The sequence below is a fragment of the Rhipicephalus microplus genome, chromosome X (genome assembly GCF_043290135.1).
Source record: "Rhipicephalus microplus isolate Deutch F79 chromosome X, USDA_Rmic, whole genome shotgun sequence".
NCBI lineage: Eukaryota > Metazoa > Arthropoda > Arachnida > Ixodida > Ixodidae > Rhipicephalus > Rhipicephalus microplus.
The window spans coordinates 251429834-251449544 of NC_134710.1; the positions used below are offsets into that span (position 1 = coordinate 251429834).

The 19711-nt window shown below is 44.0% G+C and overlaps 1 protein-coding gene across 1 annotated transcript in view; it reads right to left on the reverse strand.

The window, feature by feature from the left end:
• LOC119162276 (phosrestin-2-like) overlaps positions 1 to 19711 on the reverse strand; it is an 838310-nt gene that overhangs the window by 428071 nt on the left and 390528 nt on the right. Inside the window, exon 3 of the mRNA XM_075876569.1 lies at positions 13485 to 13532. Within this exon, the coding sequence (XP_075732684.1) occupies positions 13485 to 13532 (48 nt within the window). The remainder of the gene's footprint in view (positions 1 to 13484; positions 13533 to 19711) is intronic.

Here is a 19711-nt window from a genome sequence, read left to right on the forward strand (position 1 = left end):
AAATAACGACAGCGTATATTAAAAGTTTCTAGCCTCTGATATTCATCACATGCTCTGGTTCAGGAGTGTCAATTAGGGGAGACGCTGCACAAAAAGCCTTACAAACTTGGCTGTCTGGACGAGACGTCGCGTTACTTTGAGTAAAGTTTCCAATGAAATGCTCCGTAACAAGTTACAATCCTTGTGTTTTTTTTTTTCACTTTTATACAGATTCTCAAAAGCTGGGTTGTAACTCTGTCTGAGCATGTAGCCTAGGGAGCCTATATTTTGAGATATTCAAATGTAGACAAGCGGAGTGCCCATGACAACCACTATTTTGAAATTACCTCGAAATACACAAGTAATTAAATTTTTTAGGGCGAAGCTCCTTAGGGCGTGGGTCTGTACATCTCATGGGGTTCGTTGTTGGTGATATACCTATCCGCCGGTGGCACAAACCTGCTATAGAGCGGGTATGTGCCACCAATGGCGGTACTTGTATGTGTAACTATATGGCGGTACATGTACTTGATAATGTTTGTATTTGACATATTTTAAACTAGATAGCTATACTTGTAGTTGATAAATTTAAAACTTGATAAATTTGAAACAACATGGCGTTACTTGCAGTCGATGAAAGATGCCTGATGTTATAATAAGAATGTCACATATGGCGCGTATCATTGGCACCATCGAAGTCCTTGAGTCTGGAATCGTAATATTGTATAGTATTAATGTATAAAGGCCATGTATTTAGCTCTTAACCTGTCGGTCGGAAATGTCAAGGCGTACATAGACCAGGAATTAAAAGAGTACAATACAGAATACAAAAATGCACCGTTCGTACTCGTTGGTGATTTCAACGTTGATATCGCAGACACGACCAATAATATGCTTATCCAACATGTGGCTTTTAGATATTCACTTTGATGTATATCGTATGACCATATGAAATCAACCACGATCCGAGGAACATGAATTGATATAGTATTTGCGAATTTTCCACTGCAACCTATACAGGAACCACTCACCCTTCATTTCACGGCCCATAAAGCCGCCATAATGAAGGGGCATCGCAAGCCAACTATCGTCTCTAAGAACAAATAAAAGGTGATTTCTATATATACACACACTGTGTTTCTCATGATGTATTTATATCATGATCGACTGGGCAAATTACACACGGAAAATTCACGGTTTACCGATGATTTTCTCCATCATTCCCCCATGGATATGCTGTGAATTTTTTTGTAAAAATGCATTTTGCAACGTGTGATTGGATTCAAAGGCCCTATGCCCCACGTGCATGATTTGTTGACTTTCATTTTAATGTAATGAATACCTTTTAGAAGGGCGAGAAAAGTAGTCAGTATTGAGCTATATACTGTAGTTACCGCTATTATTTAATAAATCCTCACACGGGAAAACGTAATAGCAGTTTTCAACCTCAGTTCGCCAAACAGGCTTCAAGAACAAGGGCTTATTGCAATGTAATCATTATTATATTCATTTTTTGTTTGCTCGGGCAAAATATATCTCCTACTGTTTAGTAATCTGCTGGCCTTAAGTAAGTGTTGTATGCTATGTTATGTTGCTTTTCGAGTTTCATATAAAAAGCGTGCGTCGTCGGTGACATTCTCTAGACTTCATTGCACTAGTATTCCCATCACATCAAAGTGAAAAAATTATAATTTGGTGAAGTATTGCAGACCACTTCTATAACGCCTTTCTTGCGATACGATCTTTCGCAATTCTTTGTGGCAATGTATTGCGCCATTGACAAGTGTCGAAGCATCTCGGGAGACGAACCACAAGCTCATTTAAGTCCAAGGGCTACAGATGTTTAGAGCAGAACACGTTCGTGAAAAGCATTGACTGAAGAAGAACATGAACGTACAAAAAAAAAGTGTATCTGCTGTCTCTCATTTCATGAGCACGCAGTGGCCCCGAATTCATGAAACCAAAAGAAAACGCTGGACACCTGAAAAGCAAAAGCAAAAAGCCTTGGCAAGATGTGCTTTGAGGCGGCCCTTTTTTAAAAGGAGAATGATAGAGTGACATGGAAAGAACGGGTACTCATTATATATGCAGTGTTTTATACTTTAACGTTACTGCCCGCTCTCTCTTCTCTTATATCAGTGCACCACACTTGGGCAAAGTAAGAAACCTCCTTACTTGTTTTCTCAATTTATCCTCCTTAAGTTGGTAACAAGTGGCTAGACGACACTGACAGCCTAGCCCGTTTCATGTTCAGCCGCTAGATTGTGGTGCAAGAGTATCTACATCACGCAAAAACTGCTGCTTCTAAGGCATTGTTCGGCGGGCCCTCGAAGGCCAGACTTCTAGATCCCCAGAAAAGCGTGCCGGGCTATGAATAATGCAAGCAACTTCAGAGCCCGTGCGAGTAACGCAATTAATGCGGGCGCTCTCCAAGAAACTCAAGCCGTAGCGTGCGCAGCAGCGAAGTGGTTCAGATTGAAGACCAGCGCAAAGCCTGTTGGATTTGGCGTGAATTTGCCGAGAGTGTATACGAGGGCGAGGACTGTTAGTGAACTGCGTTAAAAAGGCTTACGTTTTATTAGACACAAGGCTCAAGCGTTAATTGAATAGCGAATGCATCAGTGGGCCAGAATAACCGAATATGATGAATAGCTAGTGCTGGCTGCAGAGTTCAACTCGCACTGGACTGCACAACCTAGTAATATGCGGCGATGGCTGAAGTTTGTACTTTGAAAACTTATAGAATTAATACCCCACCTGCATCCCATTATTTTCTTTATAAACTGGTGATGCGGCAACATGCACCAAGAGAGACGTTGTGTAACGCAGTAAGAGGAGGGTTTTCCCTCCTGCATCTCGTTTCAACGCTCCTTGCAGAATGAATGACGAACGAGAAAAGAGAAACACACTCGAGTAAGGTGTAAGATTACATGGGCTGATGGGATTAGTAAATTTCACCGACTTAGGCAGGAGGAAACTTAAATAGCGCTAATTGGAGCTTTCCAAAAGGCAACGTTTGTCCTAATGTCAGACGCACACATAATTGGAATATTCTGCCAAAGCAGCAGCCACCTATTTACATTTATGATTAACTTTGTGAGCTCCAACTGTTTTTGTATCTAATCAGTACTCTACAATGACTAGTCTTAAGTAATAACAGGTATTGAATACGAAATTCGCTTGCAAGGCAGTTGTGGAATTGCTAGAAGTAAGCAGCGTTTGTGGCCAGCCAGTGCCTCGGGACGCATATAACGTGTATTCATCCTGAAAAGCCCTGCACATCAAAGAGATTGTGTTTCGACATAGCAGCAAAGCCGACAGACAGCACTCTGTAATGCAGTGGGCTGCCACCACATTTTCGGCGTTCTCAATGTAAGCAGGACGAGGAATTCTATAGGAGTAGCAGTAGAGAGTCATAATCGTATTACGCCACCCCAAAGAATGATGGTATCAAACACGTCGAAGAGATTTTCAGTGTACCTTATACAACGTCTGCACTAGAGCATAAACTAGAAATGAAGGACTAATTTTTTATGTTAGTACGTTGTGAGTAATTGGGACAAGTATATGCTTTATTTGCCAAGAAAGCTATCGGGACATTTTCCTGACAACATATACATATATACAGCAAGATTGTAGGCCATTTTGAGTTTCTTTATAAGTCATGAGTACCATGGTGACTTTGCTGGGAGGACCATTCGACTCTGAGTGTTAGGATAACTTCATGACATGTTCCCTTAGTTGATTTCCTTCAGAACGTACCACCATGAATTTAGTTGTGAAAGCCTTGTGGCATAAGAGAATGGGCTGAGTGATGGTGGAAGAATATTTACTGGCAGTAATGTTGTCGTGAAGAAACTCCAGGCTGTCGAAAGTTCTTTTGATATTGTGTGCGAAAGGGGGGGGGGGTCAATCTAGGGCTTCACTTGTGACTGACAGTCTGCGGGTCCAATAAACCTGACTTATCGTCCAAGCACTAGCTGAAAATTAGCTCTTTTCGTCGCTCAGTTGTGCGTTGCTGTATGAGTGGCATGCCAGTGGTCGCCTAACTTGACCATATGGCGTGATATAGCGTGCCTTTAGCTTAACACTACGGGCAGAGCCGAAGGATGAACTTTTTGAGCGTTTCAATTTAAAGGGCCCTCCAACATTATTTAACTCCCCGTGTTTTATTCGTGGACAGTGTACACTGAAGTACAAACAATTTAATACAACTGAAACGGCAGTGATAACGGCATGCAGTCTGAAGTTATTCGAGTTAAAAAGTGCCGACAGTCAACCACATTTTATTACCCGTGACGTCGGAGGGATGCCACAATAAAATAAGCTGGAAGTGCCTACGTAGGGGAAGCTCGCACTCCATTGTTTTTTTTTTCAAAGTTATGTTGACCTTGTTGCCACAGTAACAAACATGGTGCCTGACGTCTGGCGTGCCAGAACGTGAGCGAGAGCTACTGTGTCGAAGCGAGGTGTTTTCTGCTGTTTTTCACAACACTCCTAACCACTCTCTTAAAGGAACCCGTTGGCCGACCAGGACAGTGAAATGCTGTTGTCCCTCGAACGTTGTTCGGTGAGCCGCCCAACGAATAACAATGGTGCACTGCATCCCTTCAATAGCGCTTGTGCAGAAAGAGACAGCTCGCAAGCTCCCAAAAGCTAAATGGAAGAAATCGATGAAAGAGAGAAAGAGGTCTTTCGTATGGACATCCAACACGCAAAAGCCAAAAATCCAGTGGTGAAATGGCAGCCAGCATCTTTGCCGTGCTTTGTAGTCACAGCAATCTTTTAACGTGATAGCGTTAGAGAGCTCTTGTCGTGGAAATTTGCCGTCAGCGTTGGCACCGTTGGTTGTGAGCGAAAAATCGTCTGTGAGCAAAAAGTCAAGAAAGAAGCAAATAAAATAGAGAATAAATATATTGGTTACATTGAGTATCGAAGCCGGGCTGTTCGCGTAGCAAGCAGGTGTCCTATAATGAAGCCACGATGCTACTTGCAGCTGCTTTGAAAAAAAAAAAACTCTACATAAACGTCGTGTAGTGAAAGGAGTCTCCTTAACGCATTTTGTTCGACAGGTGTCACGACGAAAACGAGCCCATTCGTCAATATGTAGTTGCATTTGGGAGGCCATCAAACTACGTTGAAAAAGGCCGCCATAGTGCAGCCATCACCGCTAAAAACACACAAGAACATTCGAACAGCTCTAAAAATGAACAACTATGTCCATCTGGCGGAAAACATAAGATGCTTTTTCAGAGGCATTGATAAAGCAAACAGCAAACGCTAGATATTGTACTGCCATTTGTCAGGCATTGTGAGACTCTTTATGGTCTCCGAGATGGCGAACGCGCGGCGTGTATTTTGGAGGCCATGAGACTGTTGCTTCAGATTAAAAACCTGTATGTACCATTCGTTCATGCGCTGGTACAATCTGCTCTGTGCGTGTGTGTGTGTTTGTGCGTGTGTGTAACCAAACATAATAATAAGTATGCACTTAGCGGTTGAAGAGCGCGCCACGGGCTGCACTTTGCTGCGGCGTTCTACTCTTAAAGACGAAACTTAAGGGTCCCCCAATTTCTTTGTTGTGGCAGCGTTTGTTCGGGGTTCGATGGAAAAGCACAGTGACGAAAAATCAAACAGATTAGTAATCAGAGTTTTTTCTTTATCCTACACCACGATCGCTTCTAACGTTATATTTATCCAATTATATGGCGGCAATCTTCCAGTGCCATTTCCGCCCGCAAGGTTCTGATAAGCTCCACTACGCGGTGATGCGGTCGGCAGCATTGTGGTGACATTATTGCATGATTAAAATACAGAATTATTTGATGTCATTGGTTATACCTCGGCTAAAATTGCTTCCAGTTGTCTGTCTACGCAAACCACAAATAAAATTTGGCTCCGTATCTGCATGTTTCACTGCAAATATCGTGGAAAGACGATAGTCTTGTCTGTGGAGAGAGTGAACAAAACGTTTATTTGATGTTCTGTGCGAGAAAATTGGTGAATTGTATTCTGGAAGCGCTGCCTTAGAGAGTCTAGATCCATGCAGCGAAGGCGAACGAGCGCATCGAGGCACGTTAGATACGAGTGCCATCTGGCAGTTATTTTCAAAAACCAAGTAAGGCGTGCGCGCCCACGGAGAAAGAGGCGATAAGGTGTAGAATGCAAAGTGACGGGGAGGTGCCCCAACCACGTCGTTTTAGCAAAGTGTAGGAAACACGTGACTTTTTAAGCATCGTGTTGCACTGTCAGTGCAGCGTGATAAACGCTACGGCCCTTAAAAACTTGTATGTGCCTTCTCTAGTATAAAGCCACACATAGAAAATATTGACGTGTTGTTATGATGCCTCAGATATTCGCAATAATTTCTTTTGAATTGACAATCGCAAAAGTATGAACACTGAAACTTCAGCAATATTGGTGGGTGCGGCGAAAGGGGTTGGCCGTTTGACATATCCTCGTGTGCCGTTTAGGATATTGTTAGCGCCGACAAAATGACTAATGTACAGACAGACAGACAGACAGACAGACAGACAGACAGACAGACAGACAGACAGACAGACAGACAGACAGACAGACAGACAGACAGACAGACAGACAGACAGACAGACAGACAGACAGACAGACAGACAGACCAAAATTTGGCGTCGAAGGTCCCCAAGAAAGAATATCGTCTTTAAAAATAAGTTCTTCAATAGTGTAAGAGGGCCCCTCTGGGATATATTCCAGTAAACTTTGCCTCGTGGCAACCATTTCTACTTTATTTTGAGTTTCGTGGGGTAGGAAGTAGGTTCGCCAAAAGCCCCTGTAGTAATGAAATATGGCCAAATACCAGGTAACGGAAACCTTGGAACAAGAGTTGAAGATTATCGACTCGTATGTCTCGAGCAACCCTACCCACTACCTCATTTTCCTCCAGCCCCATGTTACCAAGGGTCAACATGATTTAACGACTAATCGGGGGTATGTTCACATTGGGATGCTTTCCAGTGCCTGCCGCGCACAGGATGGTACGGATGGCTGGTTGTATTTTTGGCCCAAACGTACAAATCGTTGCCTTCCGTCCTTGTCAGCAATGTTCAGCAGAGAGCACGCGATGCCAAAAAAAGGTTGTCGGTATTGAATAAATTTAAAAATACATGAGAAAATGCCGACATGTTCATTTTAACTCTGCATCAACATGGATTTAGAATTGCCGACGCACTCATTCTATTAGTTTTACCAAGAGTGCCCGCATAGGCCACCATAATATTTTTTGCACTCTTCTAGTTAGTATATTTGTAGTTTCTCATTCCTGTCGCAGACAAGTTGACTTTCACTCTAAGAAGCTAAAATACTATGAAACGCTTTCAGCAGGAACAGCAATCGCCGGATGGAGAGTTGTGACGGAGCTAACTTTTTTGCAAGTTAAAGATTAAGGCCGAATTCCTTAATGATCACTACCCTGAGTTCCGAAGAAGCTCAAAGTCAGTCCAATAGTCATACTAAAAAATGTAGCATAGGCTGAACATAACAGTGTTGTTTGGCATGGTATCAGCGCACGTTATGAGTCAATCTATTGTCGACTACAAAAGATTGGCAGATCCCACTTACAGTGGGAATAAATGATATGCGAAGCACGAATGACGAAGGTCGATATGTCACTTTAAAATGAGCACAACGTTACGAGGCGGACGTAACTTATTCGGTACATGACTTCCATATCATGATTATCATGTTTGCACGTGTCATTTACTTTTGTCGTCTGTTCACGTCACGTGATACCAAATTCGGTATATGCTGAGCTAGCAAAATGGCCGCGAGTGCGCTAAGAGCGTAGCATCTAGTCATGTTTAACATGACATGCATATTGTGATAATCGAGTTTGGACATGTCATTTACCTTCGTCGTCGAATCATGTCATGTAATACCAAATTTGGTATACGTGAAGCTAGCGAAACGGCTACGAGCGCAACATGAGCCTAATATGCTGTCATGTTACATAACACGCATGTCACAATTATTATGTTTGCACCCACCATGCACCTTCGTTATTCATTCACGTGACGTAATACCCAATTTGGTATATGTGAAAATAGCGAAACGGCCACGAGCGCATTATGAGTGTGGCATGTAGTCATGTTGTTACATGGCATGCATGTCATGATTAGCATGTTTGGACGTGTCATTTGCCTTCGTCTTCTGTCCGCTTCACGTATTACGAAATTTGGTGTATGCGAAGCTAGGGAAACGGCCACGAGCTTTCATGAGCTTGGTATGTTGTCATGTTCTTACATAAAACGCATGTCATGATTATCACGTTTGCACCAGTCATAACCTTTGTCATTCATTCACGTCCCGTATGGGAAATTTGATATAAGTGAAGCTAGCGAAATAACCGCGAACGCACTATGAGAATGGTGTGCATAGGCATGCGTCATGACATGCATGCACGTACATGACATGCATGCCATTATTTGCACGTTAGGGTCTGTCACTTGTGTTCGCCATGCACTCATGTCATACCACACCAGTTTTCAGCACGTAAACGAAACCACCGCAAGAGCAGCAAGACCATTATATGTAAATCATGACATTAATGGCATACATGACATGATTTTCTTGTTAGGTCTAGTCACTTATGCCCGTCATACAATCATGTTATGCCATACAATTATTTTATAGATCCGGTTATCCAAATGGCCAGGAGAGCTAAAAGTCACAAGTGGATAGATAGATAGATAGATAGATAGATAGATAGATAGATAGATAGATAGATAGATAGATAGATAGATAGATAGATAGATAGATAGATAGATAGATAGATAGATAGATAGATAGATAGACACGCTCAAAATTGTCGAAGTTCAGTGACAAATGCTGCGCATTTAATAAGAGCAGACAATTATTTATTGTCGCTTAAGGTCGGTCTTTTCAGCGAATACATGGAAACTTTAGAACACGGTGCTTTCTACAAACTTTTCTCGTCGCCGTCTCCATGACATTCGTCAAAAGTTCAAAAGTGTTTGTAGCCCGCACGCTGTGTGTACGATGAAATTCACGTGAGGTTGAGCTTAGGACGGTGGCTTCGTGCATGCCATGAACGAAATAAAAGGACAGGGAGCGAGTGTCACGTGGATCTGCCAGCATCAACAAGCCATTCTCGTTTGATTCCGCGCCTACCGCTTTCGGTACCCAGTGTGCGCGAAGCCGTTTTGGTGAAATTATAGACTCGAATCGCAGACGCAAACAAAACAAGCTGACCAATAGTAGTGTTTGTCTATCACGTGACTTCCCCTTCTGCTCTTTTTTTCTCCCTACATAGGGCGCAACACCTTCCCTAATACTCCCCTAACACTCTTAGCTTTAGGAGTTTTTATAGACTATATTTAAACCTTTCCTGTTTAGATATGAGGACAAATATGACCCAATATTTGTACATATATTCACTCGATACTCGTTTTATATAGACTTTCGGCAAGTGAGTTCACAGTCCCCTTCTGGGGCTTATGCGAACGCCTTGGGTCGCATTATTACGTGCTATGTATCCCCTATTCGACCGATAAGAAAGTTTGCTTCTCTGTAGGTATTCACGAAGAAGTGTACTGCCTCACTCCGTGCTTCACACTGGTTCAACTAGAGGAACAAAGTCCATGTGTTCTCGTTAGTGTTCGGCAAAGTGTTCTGGGCAAATAATCTATAGAATTAATGAAAAGGCGTAAACTTGAACCAACTATACCACCAGTATATACTATGGACATGTTCCTACAATTCCATAGTTGCACTCTTAATTGTTAAAACACATAAAAACGACTGAATCATTCGGCAATACATAGAATTTAATGTGTAGCTCTATGCAGCCCATTTGTTTCCAAGCACTCTGTTTGTATATATTATTGTCTTGCCCATCACAAAAGCTATGCGAGTTAACTAGCACAACCCTATACAAGGGCGCTAGTTTTTTCTGGACCTGGTTAGAAAAGGACTGTTCAATATATTATTAAAATCAGAAAGATGATATCCTTGAGGCAAGTTATCTGTGAGACCTGGCATGCACTTCTGAAATAATCACACCAAATATTGCTCGCAATCTAGAGCCGAAATACATGATAGGCCAATTGAATTGAGCATTGACATACGTGTGCGAAGCGCTGCATTACTGTGTCCCGAACAAGAATTCGAAAATAAGGTCAAGCTTCTAGGCCGACGTGCCGTCACACGTTGCTTTATTGAGCCCACTTATAGATGTCATTTCAGTTGAGCCAGAAAAAGCCGTGTCTTTGCATTTTAAATTTAGCGACAAGTGTAAATAGATATGCCCGGCTTCTCTTAATATACAGGAAGTACAGACGTGACGTGGGCACGTTATAATTTCTCAATCCTTTTTGGCGTGTCCCGGCAACCAGTCGTACGGGGAAGATTAATTATTTGAGAGGGATTACTTTTGTATAACTAAGCGAAACGACATCATCTCGTGTGACCACGAAAGGCTCGACGCCGTCAGGCAACTAGACAGTGGAAAGTGATAATGTAATTATACTGCCAATTCTACTTGTCATAAGACAAAGCCAACAGTTTGTAATAGTCAGTCTTACTGGCCTTGTCTTGAAGAAGTTTTTAAAGGCTACATCGAGGCTCAGCCGGCGAATGCATGGCTCTTCTTGCCTCCTTGTAGCATAAAAAACCGACACGAAGGGTGTACGTTCCTACGTGCACCACATGTAACACTCAAAAGAATTTAAAACACGTCCAGTGAAACAGTTTCCGTCACGACACCGACCAACAGAATCTGAAAGCAGCCCTTCTGACTGCCTCAGAAGGCTGTTTGTGCTGCTCGGCCCCTGGCTGAGCAGCGTTTGTATATATACAACACAAAAGCACTGTTGGTGTTTTTTGAGTACTCACCTTAGCGAAACTTCATAAATGGGTCATAAATACAAGATATATGTGTGCTTGTGGCTTTACGTAGCATTTGCTATGTACATGTGGTAATTCTTATATCATAGCCTGCACCCGGCACCTAGCGTAGTAAACCAGGCGATAAACATGTATAGCAAATCCATAAGTGTCATTAAAATTTCATCCATCCATCCATCGCACTTACGTCCACCCTTTTATCTATCTATCTATCTATCTATCTATCTATCTATCTATCTATCTATCTATCTATCTATCTATCTATCTATCTATCTATCTATCTATCTATCTATCTATCTATCTATCTATCTATCTATCTATCTATCTATCTATCTATCTATCTATCTATCTATCTATCTATTAGTGATTATGTTGTTTTGTAAATACTTTTTACTAGCGGTAATTCACATGTTACTTGTACCTATTTTAAGTAATTAGCACTCATGATTGGGCACATGTATGCTTTCTGACTGTTTCAACTACGAAGCATAAGGACACACATTTTATAGTGTTGTTCATGAAGTCTATTTTATATGTGCTTCCCTCCTTATATTTTTTGTTGGGGTGTGGACCTGTTTTTATTCATTGTATTAGCTGGTCCTAATGTTGTCTACGCTCCCACTAATTTACGGTTATTAAATGACTTGATCTCTCTTGAAACTTTGCTGTCGGTATTTATACCCTGTCCGGAATGATGTTCTTGATTAAATATTGCCAATATTGTCAAGCGATTTTTCTGTGCTTGAATGGGCCCATGAAGATGTCCAGTCAATACTCTCAACCTCTCAACAGTAATCATACACCTTGCGGGCACTGTTTGAAAAATATTTTCACTCACTTTTAAATGTGGTTTCGTCTTCCGGATGACATTGTGAAGAATTTATTTGTCAATACAATAAGGAATGTACAGGGGAAGTTATTAGAACCAATGGAAGGTAAATAAGAAGAAAAAAAAGTGGATGAAAAAATAACCAGCCGTGAGCAGGAATCGAACCTACGAAATTCGACCTGGTTATTTTTTCATGCACTTTTCTTTCTTCTTATTTACCTTCCATTGGTTCTAATAACTTCCCCTGTACATTCCTTGGCATTACTCTCTGTTAGATCTCATTAATATTGTGTTAAAACACGGAAAAACGAGCCCTTAGGTATACACTTCTTTCCCTTATTTCATTGAACGAGGGTCTCGTACTGGCAGACTTGGTGTGTTTAGGTTGTATAAGAGGGACAATTAATCAGCTGCCCGCTCATAATTAGTTCACGTGCTACGTGACGCCAAACATGCGCATAAGAGTGTTTTCACACTCGTCGTTTGGCTTATAGATGGCGCTGACGGTCACTCCTACTTCTAAATTCACATATAAACCCAAAAATGTGGATGGAGGAAAGGCCTCCGTGGTAGCTCAGTGGTTAGAGCATCGAACGCGTTATTCGAAGGTCGTAGATTCCATTCCTGCTCACGGCTGGTTCTTTTTCATCCACTTCTCTTTGTTCTTATTTACATTCCATTGGTTCTAATAACTTCTCCTGTACATTCCTTGACATTACTGTCTGTTAGATCTCATATATATATATATATATATATATATATATATATATATATATATATATATATATATATATATATATATATATATATATATATATATATATATATATATATATATATATTAGATTGATAGCTGGAGACCATGCTTTTTTCTGACTGACTCGTGGGTGTACACTGTCCTTTCTTGCTTTTTGTTTTTCTTTTTTTTTCTTCCTTTCTTTCTTTTTTCCACATGCACATACAAAGTGTTTACGTTCGCCTACCACTTGATGACCATTGAAGGGAAACGGACCAATATTAAAGGTAAAGAGCAGACCGACCCATTAACGGGAAACCCTTCCTTTACGCACGCCGACCGACCCATTACGGCGAAAACCTTTCTTTACGCACGCCGTCACGGACCCTCCCGGCACCGCCGCGACAATCTTGGGTGGCCCGACACACGTCGAGAACTGAACAGCACGTGATAAGAACCGTATGTTGACGTACACGGACAGTTGGTTTCATTCTCAGTATTGACAGTGGCTCTTCCTCATTTTTACTTTCTTTTTCTTTTTTGTCTTTTTTCTTCCCCTTTTTGTATTTGTTTTTTTTTCTTTTCTTAGTTCCCTCTCACTTTCGCAAACATCTTTCAAGATGAGAGGGACGCGGCAGCAACGAAGTTTGGAAGATCATGTCAGTATAACTCATCCCCTGATGAAGGGAGGACCCCTCCCGAAACTGTTGGGAAATAAATATATTTATATTTGTTGACAACGCTTCCGTTGTGCCATATCCCATACCTTCATATATATATATATATATATATATATATATATATATATATATATATATATATATATATATATATATATATATATATATCTGTGAACGTGTATCTTAACTTGGATATAGGGTTAGACATTGCCGCGCAATGAGTCAGCATGGCGTCGGACTGTTAGTTTGATGATCATATATAAGTCCGACATCAGAGATGAAAGCTGCATAGCATGTCCACATTCGGGTTCATGCATAGAGGAAGAATAAGCGAGCACCATGCAATGGAAATGAGGAAGCTTACAATGTCTTCGGTGACGACGATACCGCCGTCAATCCAGCGTCCTTAGCGCTGCGTAAAGAAAAAGAAACAAACATCGTGTGTTGAAGAGTGCATGCGCTTCAAAGCGATATAACAGTGCCAGCGACTGTAAGAGTGCAAAAACGGGACACTAAATAAAAAACACACGGTAGAGGCACCGTGTAGCGTTACTTTCAATGTGTGTCCAGTTCCTGCACAGCTTACAGATCTGTATGCTCGAAGCAACAAGCCCGATTACCCAATGTTTTCACGGAACTGCATTTTGTTCACCACATAGATAGAATGTAAAAAAATAGTAGAGTGCAAAGAAAAACAGGAACGGGCGCCCATTCTTGTCTACTTGTCTTCTCTTTTTAAAGACGATAGTCTTTCTTGGGGATCTTCAATGCAAAAACTTTGGTCTGTCTGTACATTTGTCTGTTTGTCGGTCTTTATTGGTATCCTAAAAGGCACCAGACGATACACCAAACGGCAGACCGCATCCGCAGCGCCCACCAATATTGCTCAAGATTCAGCGTTCATACTTGTGCGATTGTCAATTAAAAAGCAATTATTGCGCATAACTGAGTCACCATAACAACAAGTCAATATTCTGTATGTGGATCTTTTACTAGAAAAGGCATACATAAGTAATTCTAAAGACCGTAGGGTTTATCACGCTGCGCGGACGATGCAATGCTTGCACGAAAAGGCATAAATTTCCAATGCTTTGCTAAGACGACATGGTGGTGGCACCTACCCATCGCCTTATGTTCTACACCTTATCACCTCCAAGACGGGCGCGCACGCCATGAGCTTCATTTTCCAAGATGGCTGCCAGATAGCGGTCATGCCTTACGTGTGACGTGACTTTATGGGCTAGTTCGCCTTCGCTGCACGCTCGAGGTACTCTAACGCAGCACCTCCAAAATGCCATTCACCGATTTTCTTGTGCAGAACATCAAATAAACGTTTTGTTCACTCTCTCCAGACGCAATGTGCTAGAAATGAGGTTTCTATCTGACATAACCACTCAGTGCAATATGCCACACAAATCACCATAAATCGTTCAGTTGTGTATTATGACAAAAACTTGTGACGCACTGCGAGGATCTTCAAGGTACTAAGGGTGTAGTTGTTCTCTTCGAACTGACTCGCTTTAAAAAGCTTGAGGTTTATATCACCTCAGCTACTATATGTTTATGAGTGCTGTAGTGCAGGAAAAAACATGGTTGCTCTATAGCATAAATCAAGAATGGTAACGAAAAAAACATAGAACAAACAGTAAAAAATATGGCAATGTAAAGTTCGCTTGCAGCAGATCACTTTGTAATGAAAAGTTGACACGCACACATTTCTGTCCAACTTCTATCTACAGCATTCTGGCTCTAATGAAAGAGTATTACTTCTTCTTGACTTTTTTTATCCTTTTTTCGTAGTTGTGAGACCAATCGGACACGTTTATAGAGCAATACACGCAAAAGTACACAATCATCACATAGAAGGCCTTCAGAAAGGTGGCAATTTTAAAGAAAATATTCGAGGGGACTCAGCAGAAAGTGACAATATCTTGATTTGTACCTCTGATATTAACAGCGGAACTGCTCTTGGTCGAGCTTTTCATGTCCGGGTTTGTTGGTAACGCAGGTGGTCATCATGAACAAGTATGTGTCGGAGACATTAGGTAAATATACAGAACGCACCACTGGTCCTCTAAAGATGAAGGCAACAAACGGACATGTGCCGCAAAAATATTGATACAAAACAGCCGCTAAACTCGGCTGTATGAAAGAGGAGGACGAAGTGAGTTTTCGTTGGATGCTGGTCTGGCGCCATCTTGCTCGTCAAGTTCTGTGCGCTGTAAATAGACCATTAAACAAGTTACTCGTAACATTATTGGTGGAGGTGGCCGATCCCCGTACCTCAATGGAGACGCCCAGCGGTCGCACCATCGGCGACCTTTCGACTGCTGCGAATGCTGGTACTTCCTCTACACCGCTCTCATCAGTCCAAGCCACCACCTACGTCACACTCCCGCACCTCCGGGATCCCGGCACTTTCTCCGGTGATAGTACGATCGATCTTGACACTTGGCTGAAGCGGTACGAGCGCGTCAGTGCTACTCACCGCTGGGATCCCGCGCTCATGCTCGCCAACGTGTTTTTCTACCTGGACGGCACTCCCCGAACATGGTTTGAAAGCCTCGAAGCCGACATAACGAGCTGGGATCTCTTCAAAGTAAAGATACGTGACCTTTTGGCGATTCATCTGGTCGTCAGCTCGCTTCGAAGAAGACTCTTGCCACATGGGCCCAGTCTTCTACCGAACCGTACGTCTCCTACATTTTTAACATCTTGGCTCTTTGTTCCAAGGCCGACAAGTCCATGTCGGAAGACGAAAAGGTTAACTACGTCTTGAAAGGCATTGCTGATGATGCTTTCAACCTGCTGGTTTTTAACAACCTCTCGAGCATCGACACAATTCTTAAAGAATGCCGACGTCTCGAACAAGCGAAAGCCCGCCGCGTAGCCCAAAGCATCGTGCGCCTTCCGAACACAGCGGCCACTTCTTCGTGTGACGACGTCTTCCACCAAGCCCCTCGATGTGACAACCTTACACGCATCATTCGTCGAGAGGTCGAGGCAGCACAACCGGTAGCCACGCCATTACGAACGCCTGCGCCTTCCCCGACCACGATCTCTTTAATACAAGCGGTCGTTCGTCAAGAGCTATCGAATGTCAGCCTACATCCTCTTCCTACCGTATACTCTGCTGAGCCTTCTTATCGTACCCCTTCTGCGCCTCGCATACAACGCAATCCGTCCGCATGGCGTACTCTTGATGACAGGCCCATATGTTTTAACTGTCGACGCGTTGGTCATATCGCTCGTCACTGCCGCAGCCGCTGGGCTCCACCGTCCCATTATGCACCTCAGTATCACGCCACTTCTGCTCGCCAGTCGTCCTTATCACTTTCTCCATCAACGCCGACCATATTTTGCACTCCTACAGTACCTCTGAGCAGACCTCGCTACGACCGGTCACCGTCCCCTGCTCGTCGTCAGTCTCGGTCGCCCCCACAACGCCGTGCTGCCTCCCCGACCTATTCTCAGCATCTCCGACCAGAAAACTAGGCCGTGCAGCTTTTGGAGGTGGAGCCGCGTTGACGACCTTCGTAAGAAATCCTCGATTAACATTAACAACGAACCGGAACCTTTTGGACGTTACTGTCGACAATGTTCGTGTCAGTGCATTGATAGATACTGGCGCGCATGTGTCCATTATGAGTGCTGACCTTCGCCGCCGACTTAGAAAAGTTATCACGCCCGCCCTCAATCGAGCTGTACGAGTCGCCGATGGAGGAACTGCCGCAGTTCTTGGCATGTGCTCTGCGCGAGTGTCTATTAGGGAAAGAAGCATTGTCGTTCTTTTCGCCGTTATCGAACATTGCCCTCATGAACTCATTCTCGGTATGGATTTTCTAGCCATGCACTCTGCCCTCATAGACTGTTCAGCTGGCTCTCTCCATCTCGATTTACCCCTCTTTTCCGACCCGCCTAGCCCACCGCAAACCAGCCTCTGCTGCATTGATTTCACCCGCCTCCCTCCTAACTCTGTCACACATGTCGACTTATCCTCCACGCCGCCAGTACCTGATGGTGATTACATGGTGGCCCCGATTCCTGCCGTGATGCTTACGCATGGAGTTGCTGTGCCGCATATGATTCTGACGATTAAGAGAAACCGCATCTTCCTTCCACTGGTCAACTTTTCACTCACCACCCAAGTTCTGCCACAGGGTATCTCCCTGGCCAAAATTACTGCTCTCCAAGATGACCATGTCGAGCCCTTCAGAGTTGACGATTGCTGCAGCTCAGTCAGTGGTTCCACTCTATCACGTTCTTGGGGTGCCGACATCGAGCAAATGGTGTCATCAGAACTCACGTCTGAGCAAGCTGCAGCGCTTTGCCACGTTCTTGAGGGCTATCATAGCATTTTCGACTTTGCCAGCAACTCTTTAGGCCAAACGACCATTGTCACCCATCGCATAAATACTGGCCACGCAAACCCCATTCACTGACGCCCCTACCGTGTGTCTGCGTCGGAGCGTGCAATATTACAACATGAAGTCAGCAAAATGCTTGCGAAAAATATTATCAAGCCTTCATGCAGCCCCTGGGCTTCTCCAGTCGTCCTTGTTAAAAAGAAAGATGGAACATGGCGCTTTTGTGTCCAATACCGTCACCTTAACAAAATTACCAAAAAAGACGTTTATCCTTTACCTCGCATCGACGACGCCCTCGACTGCCTGTACGGTGCCACTTATTTTTCAACTATTGACCTTCGGTCAGGGTACTTGCAGATAGCCGTCGACGAGATGGACCGCGAGAAGACCGCATTCATCACTCCTGATGGTATTTATCAGTTTAAGGTGATGCCCTTTGGTATCTGCAATGCACCAGCCACATTTGAAAGAATGATGGACTCATTGCTCCAAGGGTTGAAATGGTCCACCTTCTTGTGTTACCTTCACGATGTTATTGTCTTTTCGCCCACATTTGACTCGCATCTTGATCGTTTGTCAGCCATTCTGGACGTTTTTCGTCGAGCCGGACTCCAGCTTAACGCCTCCAAGTGCCGCTTCGCTCGTCGTCAAATTTCCGTGCTCGGTCACCTTGTCGATGCCCAAGGCGTGCGTCCAGACCTAGAAAAAATTCGCGCAGTCACGAACTTTCCCGCTACGAAGACCACAAAGGATGTCCGCAGTTTTGTGGGGTTGTGCTCATATTTCAGACGCTTTGTTAAGGACTTTGCGACCATTGCACGCCCACTCACAGACCTCTTGAAGAACGACGCCTCGTTTACCTGGGGCCATGACCAAGCGCCATCGTTTTCGCAACTTACGACACTGTTTACAACGCCACCAATCTTGGCTCACTTCGATCCATTATCCCCAACCGATGTTCACAAGGACGCCAGTGGACACGACATAGGAGCTGTGCTATTGCAGCAACAACGCGGACACGACCGTGTTTAGCCTACGCAAGTCGACTGCTATCTCCAGCCGAGCGCAACTATTCCATCACGAAGCGCGAGTGCTTCGCCCTTGTATGGGCAGTCGCCAAGTTTCGTCCATACCTGTACGGGCGCTCATTCCGTGTTGTCACGGATCATCACGCGCTCTGCTGGCTAGCCTCCCTGAAGTACCCCACGGGACGTCTCGCTCACTGGGCTCTACGCCTTCAAGAGTACACGTTCTCTGTAATGTACAAAACAGGGCGAATACATCAGGATGCGGATTGTTTATCCCGCTACCTTGTTGACGAACCAACCGATACTCACGCTATCACGGACGTTTTTTCCGTGTCGCAGCTGTTAAACATTGGCGAAGAGCAACGTCGGGATGCTTCTTTACGAGCCATCATTGACAAACTGGAGTCAACGCCTCGCGACCCGTCCCTACGAATGTTTTTGGTGAAAGACGGGATCCTATATCGCCGTAACCTTGATTTCTTCGGATCAGACTTACTTCCTGTCATCCTAGCGCACCTGCGTTACACTTTCCTGCATCAACTTCATGACACTCCCATGACGGGCCATTTGGGCGTTTCTCGCACATACGATCGGGAACGACGTCGGTTTTTTCGGCCTGGACTTGCCCGCTCTGCTCGACGCTATGTCGCCGCTTGTGAGCCCTGTCAGCGTCGCAAAACGCCGTCTGCCCTCCCAGCCGGCTACCTTCAGCCGATCGACGTTCCCAACGAGCCTTTCTTTCGAGTTGGTCTCGACCTGTTGGGCCCTTTTCCACTCTCCACAGCCGGAAATAAATGAATTGCTGTTGCCACGGACTACGCGACGCGGTACGCAATCACACGAGCACTCCCGACCAGCTGCGCTACCGACGTTGCGGACTTTCTGCTGTACGACATAATATTAGTGCACGGTGCTCCCCGTCAACTTCTCACCGACCGTGGCCGCACGTTCTTATCAGCCGTCGTTCATGAAATCCTGAGGTCTTGCCATACCAAGCACAAATTTACTACTTCGTACCATCCCCAGTCAAATGGCCTCACGGAGCGCCTAAAGAGGACCCTAACCGATATGCTTGCTAAATACGTTGCGCCAGACCACCATGATTAGGACATTCATTTGCCGTATGTGACGTTCGCCTACAATTCATCTTGTCAGAACACTGTCGGCTATTCGCCCTTCTATCTACTATATGGCCG